General features: G+C 35.2%; 3 protein-coding genes across 3 annotated transcripts in view; 1 reads left to right on the plus strand and 2 right to left on the minus strand.

The window, feature by feature from the left end:
- Window positions 1-2,051, plus strand: part of LOC104788780 (type I inositol polyphosphate 5-phosphatase 12-like) — a 7,149-nt gene extending 5,098 nt beyond the window's left edge. The window contains exons 9-12 of the mRNA XM_019245163.1: window positions 18-305; window positions 387-510; window positions 598-958; window positions 1,045-2,051. Of these exons, the coding sequence (XP_019100708.1) occupies window positions 18-305; window positions 387-510; window positions 598-958; window positions 1,045-1,857 (1,586 nt within the window). The 3' untranslated portion in view covers window positions 1,858-2,051. The remainder of the gene's footprint in view (window positions 1-17; window positions 306-386; window positions 511-597; window positions 959-1,044) is intronic.
- LOC104784947 (polygalacturonase-like) lies at window positions 2,343-4,183 on the minus strand. Its single transcript, XM_010510060.1, has 4 exons — window positions 3,712-4,183; window positions 3,021-3,310; window positions 2,693-2,921; window positions 2,343-2,591 (listed from the first exon to the last, which is right to left on the minus strand). The coding sequence occupies exons 1-4, from the start codon at window positions 4,153-4,155 to the stop codon at window positions 2,373-2,375; spliced, it is 1,182 nt and encodes a 393-aa protein (XP_010508362.1). The 5' UTR covers window positions 4,156-4,183; the 3' UTR covers window positions 2,343-2,372.
- Window positions 6,260-7,878, minus strand: LOC104784948 (polygalacturonase-like). The gene is made up of 4 exons (XM_010510061.2): window positions 7,435-7,878; window positions 7,052-7,341; window positions 6,738-6,966; window positions 6,260-6,649 (listed from the first exon to the last, which is right to left on the minus strand). The coding sequence occupies exons 1-4, from the start codon at window positions 7,876-7,878 to the stop codon at window positions 6,431-6,433; spliced, it is 1,182 nt and encodes a 393-aa protein (XP_010508363.1). The 3' UTR covers window positions 6,260-6,430.

Raw genomic sequence — 9,108 nt, forward strand, 5'->3', positions numbered from 1 at the left:
TTTTTTGCTTACCTTAGACTCCTCACACATTCTGCAGAATGTAAACGTAAATACAGAAGAGACAAAACAGGACCTAGCAGAGGCGGACATGGTTGTATTTTTTGGTGATTTCAACTACCGCCTCTTTGGTATATCATATGATGAAGCTAGGGACTTTGTCTCACAAAGAAGCTTTGATTGGCTTAGAGAAAAAGATCAGCTCAGGGCAGAGATGAAAGCTGGAAGAGTTTTTCAAGGAATGCGTGAAGCCATCATTACTTTCCCTCCAACTTATAAGTTTGAAAGACACCGGCCTGGGTTAGGAGGTACATAACCAACATTTGTATGCAAGTGTTGCAGCATATAAAAGTTTTGATGTTTTATTTTGCCAATTCTTTCTTCTTCAGGGTACGATTCAGGTGAGAAAAAGCGGATCCCTGCATGGTGTGACAGAGTAATATACAGAGACACACGTACGAGTCCGGAATCTGAATGCAGTTTAGACTGTCCTGTTGTTGCTTCAATTATGTTGTAAGATTTTCCTTACACATTCTGTTATAAGATTCAAACTCTTTTATAAACTTGAAGTCTTTAACCATACTGGCGTGTTATGGATAGGTATGATGCTTGTATGGATGTGACGGAAAGTGATCACAAACCGGTCCGTTGCAAATTCCATGTGAAGATAGAGCATGTCGATAGATCAGTTAGGAGACAAGAGTTTGGTAGAATCATCAAGACCAACGAGAAAGTCAAAGCGTTGCTCGATGACTTACGTTATGTACCAGAGACAGTTGTTAGCAGCAACAACATCGTTCTTCAGAACCAAGACACCTTCGTGCTTCGCATCACCAATAAATGCGTCAAGGAGAACGCTGTGTTTAGGATCTTATGCGAAGGGCAGAGTACGGTGAGAGAAGACGAAGACACGCTTGAGTTACATCCATTAGGCTCATTCGGTTTCCCACGGTGGCTCGAGGTATCCAAACTAAAATGATCAATCCTTGGTCACAATTCTCTCAAGACTTGCCTTGTTAAGATGATAGGGACTTTTTATTGTTTCAGGTAACGCCAGCTGCAGGAACTATAAAACCGGATAGTTTCGTGGAGGTATCGGTTCACCATGAGGAATTCCATACATTAGAAGAGTTTGTAGATGGAATCCCTCAAAATTGGTGGTGTGAGGACACACGGGATAAAGAAGCAATACTTGTGGTGAATGTACAAGGAGGTTGTTCGACTGAGACTGTGTGCCACCGGGTCCATGTTCGTCACTGCTTCTCGGCTAAAACTCTTAGGATCGACTCCAATCCATCTAATTCCAAATCCCAGAGTTTGAAGAAGAATGAAGGAGACTCTAAAACTCAGAGTAGTAAGAAGAGTGATGGAGATTCCAACTCGAAGTCGTCAAAGAAGAGTGATGGAGATTCCAATTCAAAGTCTTCAAAGAAGAGTGATGAAGACTCCAACTCCAAGTCTTCAAAGAAGAGTGATGGAGACTCCAACTCTAAGTCCTCGAAGAAGAGTGATGGAGACACCAACTCTAAGTCCTCGAAGAAGGGTGATAAAGACTCCAACTCCAAGTCCTCAAAGAAGAGTGATGGAGACACTAGCTCCAAGTCTCACAAGAAAAGCGATGGAGATTCGAGCTCCAAGTCTCAGAAGAAGAGCGATAAAGACTCCAGTTCCAAGTCTCAGAAGAAGGGCGATGGATACTCCGGTTCTAAGTCTCAAAAGAAGAACAATGGAGACTCATGTTCCAAGTCTCAAAAGAAGAACGATGAAGAACTTTCAAGCTCATACATGTCGCAGAGTGGGAAGAAAAATGATAACTTGTCAACGGGAGAGGAGAGCCTGAATGGCCACAGCAAACGTTGACTTTGTCTTTTGATAAAAAAATCAGGAAATTGTTTTGAGAGTAAATTTATTACAAATACCAACCTATTTAAAACTGTAAATTTTGTCCATGCTCACTAGCTTGTTTGTATTTTACATCAGTTACCAACACTTTCTCCCTCTTTAATTTCATTCATTTTCATTTTACATTCATAATAAAGTAATCTAGTATCTAACTATCTAATGAGTAATGATCTTAGGATTAACATTTTTATATTTGGTTCAAAATCGTTTTATATATTTTATAAATGAAATCTTGTATACGAGTCATAAATCGAATGTTGGAAGAGTAACGTTTCTTAGCTTCAATACGTTAAAACATAATTTAATATTAATATATTTTGTACTAAAAAGGAGATACAAATTAAAGTGTCATGATTTACATAAATATATATGAAGACGCAAAACAAAACATCTCGATCACAGAACGCAAATAATAAACACTCTGCGCTCACGATGGTGTAATGTCATCCAAACATCTTCAAATTCATGAATTATCAAAGACAACCTTGAGGCATCACCACACCAGCCTTAACTCCTTTAATATTTTTACACGTCGAAGTGGCTGACCGACCGTTAAACGTTAGCTTGATATCGTGCAATCTAATAGCTTGGCACGGATTACTGCGACTGCAATCAAACGTTAAAGCCTGTTGCGTCCGCGACGACCCTTGAATGTTTCTATACACAACCTGAGTAATCTTCACTCCAGAACCCTACAAATATATAAATGAACAAAACCAATCAGATTGTTATTATATAATTCCTTTATGTATGTACTATGTAGCTAGGTTTCAATTTCGATCATTAATTTTACCTGTTTACGACAACCTTGATGGTTCGGGCAATAATTCTGATCGACGATAATTGGATTCTGAGCATTTTTCATGATCAGATTCTGAAACAAAACGTTTCTTACAAAACCTGTACTTTGCCTAGCCCATGTTTTGATCCGAACACCATTGTCTGATCCAGTAAAAACAGAGTTTACCAACGTTATGTTCTGTACTCCAGCTTCATTTGCATCTCTTCCCAGACTCCCAATACTGCAAAACGATTAATTATCAGTACGTAACTCACAAAATATTTGAATCTTGCCATCCAAGTTATCTTTAAATAAGAACAAATGCTTTAATTTTTCATACCTAATTCCATGGCCTGGACCGCAGTTGAGCTTAGACATGTAGAGGTTACGAGTTCCCGGACCGATAGAGATACAATCATCTCCAGTCTGAAACGTGCTATCAGTTACGGTAACACCAGCAGAAGCTTGGACATGGAGACCATCTGTGTTGGGACTTTGGTCTGGAGCCACTAGCTTTACTTTCCGGACGACTACGTTGTTGCAGCTGTTTATAACTAAATGTGTTACTTGACTGTTTATTGATGTTAAACCGGTTATTACGACATCGTTTGCCCAGTTAAACGTCATTGACTGCAAAAATTAAACATCATCGCCAATATTATCGATTAGGAGTTGAAGTAAAAATATGCAAAGCCGTGTCAAACTGAAAAGGTAAAATAAACAAATTGAAATTTTAAAAAGTACGTATATTAAAGTTCAGTGCTATATCCAATGAAAACAAAATTTGAATTGAAACACCAAAAAACCATATACAAACTAATTTGATAATATATATGTTACTAATTTTTAAATTAGAATAAAACAAAAAGTCTTTAGAAAACTCAATCAAACATTTTACTATAAACGATGAACCGAAATCAAAACGATGTCAAAGCAAATCATACCTATTCGATTTTTAATATTTGTTACTATTTTTTCAAAATTTAGAAAACCAAAAATAAAAAAGAGTTGGTTAAATCGGTTAATCTTACCCTGGCACCGGCAGGACAACTCTTTCCGGATTTACGACAAGCCCAAAAAGAAGCACCTCTAGCATCTAACGTTCCTCCATTGATCGAGATCCGGTTAACTTTCACGAACAAGATCCAATAACCGGAATTTCCCAAACCGCGGTAATCCGAAGGAGCTACAATCGTTCCATAGATCTGGAACGTGATTCTACTGCGGCACGGACCACGAAACTCCACTGGTTTGAGCAAGAAGCTCCCTCTCGGGACCGTTACAGTGACTGATGCAGCTGAACGGCAAGCTGCTTGCCACGCGCCAAGGAAGGCTTTTGTGGAGTCCGTTCGACCGTCTGGTTTGGCACCGAAGTTGACGACATTGTAGTTGTAAGCAGCCGTTGATAATCTCATCAGCAAGAAGCTTGAGAAGAACATCAGCAAAACAGCTACGAGCTTATTATTATTATCCATATTTGATGTTTCTTAAAAAGAGAAAGAGTGATAAATCTTTGTAGATTTTGCGATTTTGGTAGAAGTATTTATGTTTTGTGTTTGTGGTGTAGTGTGAGGGTGAAGTAATCGGAGACGGTTATGGTGGGTATTTTATATGTAGCTGTATATATAGTGGTATGTTTCAATTTTATTTTTGTTTTTAAAGAATACGTTGACAAACTCTAAATTATAATGCTAATGATTGTTTGATATTGATTAAATTCAAATGAATGATATGTACGGTTCGCATAAACGCATGTGATGATAAGCAGTTGTGAAGGTCTTAAGCAAATAATGCTCATCTATAAACGAGTAAGCATGTGATCCATGTTCACTTGTATAATTTTATTATTTTTGTTAGTTTAAGTAGAGAATGTAATAGTAATTATAAAAATGTAATTGCAAAATAGAATAAATAAATAAATAATGCTAGTGTCCGTGGACTTTTCTATCGTTCTTCGGTTAAATTATATTTTATATTTTAGTATTTATCTGAGATAAACAAAAACGAATTGCAAAAGAGAGAAGTCCGAAGACTGGACCAGGTTTCATGTATGGCAAATAGCATAATTTATGGCATGTGACATGTGGACAGTGGCAATGTTATAATCAATCGTAGCCGTAGATGCAAGAAAGCCTCCGAATCCTACGGTCAGGAGAAGCATTAGTCAACAAAAGCTCTTTAAAAAAAAGGATTAACTGAAAGTCAACCAATGTTTACTTATCACGTAATAAGCAACATGTAACATGGGACGTAACATAATTATATGGTCATTTGCGAAAATCAACATGTATTAGAATAATTATCACATGGGATTACGTAAATGGATGGATGGACCGTACCGTTATCAATGACGGTTAGTCTCAATTCTTAAATGGTTTTCTTCTCCAAGTAACCTAATCAATCATTTTAGATGTCTTAATTTGTTTTTGATTTGAATGTTCGACCATGTTGGCTTGAGACCGAAGGTAGATATTGTCAAAAAGCTTTATAGAGAGGCATTAAAAAGAAAGTAATTATAATTTTCTTCTCCGAAACTTCATTTCTTTCCTACAGTTACGATTTTAAGATGATGAAGGGAGCTAATTATGTAATAGCCTAATAGATTAGAATCCTTTAATTTTAAGGTTGGTGGTAATTGCCTAATTAAGTGATAAACCGTAATTAAACAAACACCTGATATAAAAATAAAAAAAAACAAACACCTGATATATATATAACAAATATTTTTTTATCAACAAAAAGGAAACCGTAAAAAACAGTAGTGTACACTACTATTCAAGCTAGTTTATAATTTTATAAATAAAAAAACAGTTTAAAACCAAAGGAAGAATTAAACTAGTTAAACGCATATGGGATAGCCTAATATGATAATCTTGAGACAATCAAGTTGAAGTAAAACGATAGATCAAACGATAGAGACTAGTTTTTGTCACGAACACGAAGAAAACGTTAAAAAATAATAGAGAGAAGCAATGAGAACTTTTAAAGCAAATTTTAATGATCATGTGTCACCCACGTTCCCCTCTTGGATCTGTTAGATGAATTTTATTTTAAAGCAGATAATAAATCTGATATAAGTGTTTAGTAGTTTATTAGTTGTAATCTAGCAACTGAATTGGTAGAAGCCAAATTATGACAAATTCAATGATATTAAAAACTGTCCACGCGCTAAACTAAATTATCATGTGATGATTTCATAGCGGTGGCAATCGCTGCGCTTACGTACATTGCGCGTAGGATTCCACATGTACTAAGTCGTTCGAGAAAAAGGTGAATTATGAACGTTGCAGTATATCTTTTATTTGTATGTGTGTAGAGTGTGAGACATATGACCGCTGGTGTAACTAGTGAACGTTGGATAGACTTTTATTTGACTCGTAGCCTAAACAGTTACAATCGATCACTAGTTACAAAAATTTACTTGCAAACATTTTAAAGAAACACTGATGTTGGAAAACTTCAAAAAGTGATGTTGGATAAATTAATAAGCGACACAATATATCCGGACACCTTGCAACTTTTTGTAATAGTAAAAGGAACAAATTATTGATTTTCAAGATAAAATAATAATATTTCCTTAAATTGTTGTTACAAGCGCTTTTCATAAGCCAAACAGTCGATTCACATTCACCACATTCAAATTTGGATGAATATAAGGTTATGAAACATGAAACAAATATCACCTTGTAATATATCTAATTAAGTATGTATATGTAAAATCCCAATGAATCGAATATTGGATTTCTGATTTCACATACAATTCCTTGGAACCATAACTCCAGAGGATTGTCCATGGGCGTTCCTACAATATGAAGCTGACGATCTTCTCATGTAAGTAAGATTAATGTTTTGTAACCTAAGCCCTGTGCATGGCTTGCTTCCACTACAATCCAGTTTCATTGCTATAGGTGTTGTTGATGTTCCCTTTATGTTTGCATAAGTCACTCCACTTATCTTTATACCAGATCCCTATATATATTTTCAAGCATAATAAGTTTCCCTTCATACTAACAACAAACTATGGAAGAACTAAGCCAAAATCGATTAGGCTACTCACCTGACGAGAGCAACCGTTTCTATTAGGGCAATAGTTTTGATCAATGATCACTGGATTTTCTACGTTCCTCATTATCAAATTTCGAAATTGCACATTCCTTACAAACCCTGTGCTCGGCTTAGCCCAAGTCTTTATTCTTACTCCATTTTGCGTCTTGGTGAAAACAGAGCTCGTGACGGTTATGTTCTGCACCCCTTCCTCATTAGTGTATTCCCCAAGACTCCCAATGCTACATCACATATTCAATCAAACTCATGCTAATGACTTAACTGAAATCATCATATTTGCAGTCGATTAGTTTTAAATTTAGTTACCTTATTCCATGTCCGGGTCCACAGCTCACACGTTCGATCCAAACATTCTTAACTCCTTGAGTAAGAGCAATGCAGTCATCACCAGTCCCTATGGTTGCACCACTTATGGTGACTCCAGAAGAAGATTGGACGATGATACCGTCGGTGTTAGGGCTTCCACTCGGAGCCCTAATTCTTATGTTTTGAATCCGAACATTAGAAGAATGATGAACTGTGATGTGTATATTCTGGCTATTCAATGACGTTAACCCGCTTAATAGAACATTGTTGCACCAGCTAAATGATAAAGACTGAAAGAAACCATATAAAAAAATTAGTCTGTATATCTATATAACAAATTAATATAGCTAGTTGACGTATAAATCGAAATTAGCTTTACATACCCTTGCACCTTGAGGACAATAACCACCTTTCTTTCTACAAGACCAATAACCAGCTCCTTTAGCATCAATGGTGCCGCCGTAAACCAAGATCCGGTTTACTTTAGCAAAGAGAATCCAATAACCGGAATTACCTATACTCCAATAGTTCGCCGGAGCCACGAGCGTTCCATCGATTTTGAAAGTTATAATGTTCTTGCAAGGACCCCAAAAGACTAGGTTTCTAACCAAGTACGTTCCACGGGGAATGTAGACCATTGCTTGAGCCCGTGAGCCACATGCTAATGACCAAGCCGTCAAAAATGGTTTGGTCGCCTCTGTTCTGCCATCACCTCTAGCTCCGTATCTTTGTACATTAAATGATTGCATTGCGTTGGATGAGTTCATAAGAAAAAATAATATAGAGAATAATATAATTGCACAAGGAAAAGAGATGTTATTGGCCATCTTAGATTATTTTTTGTAATTTTTTTTCGGGCTTGTATGATTTATGAAGAAATTATGACCCTTTATATAGGAGGCAAAAAAAAAAATTTATTAGTGGGGGCTATTGGTTTGAGATTTGAATAGAGTTTTAAAGATTTTAAATATTATGTAGAATTTGTTATTATTAGATCAAGATTTTGTTAAACTCTGTTAAAGTTTTTTAGGGGGTGTATTCAATTTGACATTTTAAATGATTTGTGTAAAATTTATAAATCATATGTTATTCAATCCTTGATTTTAAAAAGTCTTCTGAAATCCAATGTTATTTAATCATGGATTTTAAAAAGTCTCCTGAAATCCACTGTTATTGAATTAATGATTTAAAAATCCATTTTAAAATCCACTGTTATTCAAAACAGTTTGTAGATTTGGATTTTAATAATTTTTTGGGATTCTGGAGGATTTGAAAGGATTTCTTTAGTTAAAAATACAGGAATCCAAATCTCATAGTTTTAGGTGGGATTTTAAAAAATTTTACAACAAATCATATCAACTTCCCTAAAATCATCAAAATTGTTTAAAATCTCATTAAAACTAAAATCACTTGGAATAATAGATTGAATACACCCCTTTAGTGTTATTAGTTTGTGATTTGTAAAAAGTCATTTAAAATCTTAACAAATTTGGGTTATTGGATCCAGACTTTTATAAAGTCATTAAAAGTTTTGTGTTATTCAATTAAAACAAAAGAATCTAGGATTGTTAATTAGTTCAATTATTATGTTATTGGTTTATGATTTTAAACACTTTTTTTACAAAATAAAATCATGGAAAATATCACAAAAATATAGGGATTGTTTGGAGGACTTTACAAGATTTTAGAAAACTAATCAATAAAACTCTTTAGGAATCTTTAACAACTTTTCACTTATTCATTTTTAATGAGTTTGTAGAACTCTTCAAAAATCTTGATAAATTAGAATCCAATACCATCCCCCTTATATCGGACTATCCGTGTATTAATGACTAATCGCGTTATATGCGGTGAATTTAATGACTACGTACTGTGACCATATTTTACTTCATTCCCTAATTATTTGATGATAATGTGAGTACAACATATTTATTATTGTACGAGTAATTATAGCAAAAGAAAATAGTACCCTTAACTTTCACCTTTTTTTATAACTAGGTGCTTCCCCACGCAACGCGTGGGTTGTGGTGTAGTTGGCACTTTCTTGTTTTTTTTTT

The sequence above is a fragment of the Camelina sativa genome, chromosome 5 (assembly GCF_000633955.1).
Source record: "Camelina sativa cultivar DH55 chromosome 5, Cs, whole genome shotgun sequence".
Classification (NCBI taxonomy): domain Eukaryota; kingdom Viridiplantae; phylum Streptophyta; class Magnoliopsida; order Brassicales; family Brassicaceae; genus Camelina; species Camelina sativa.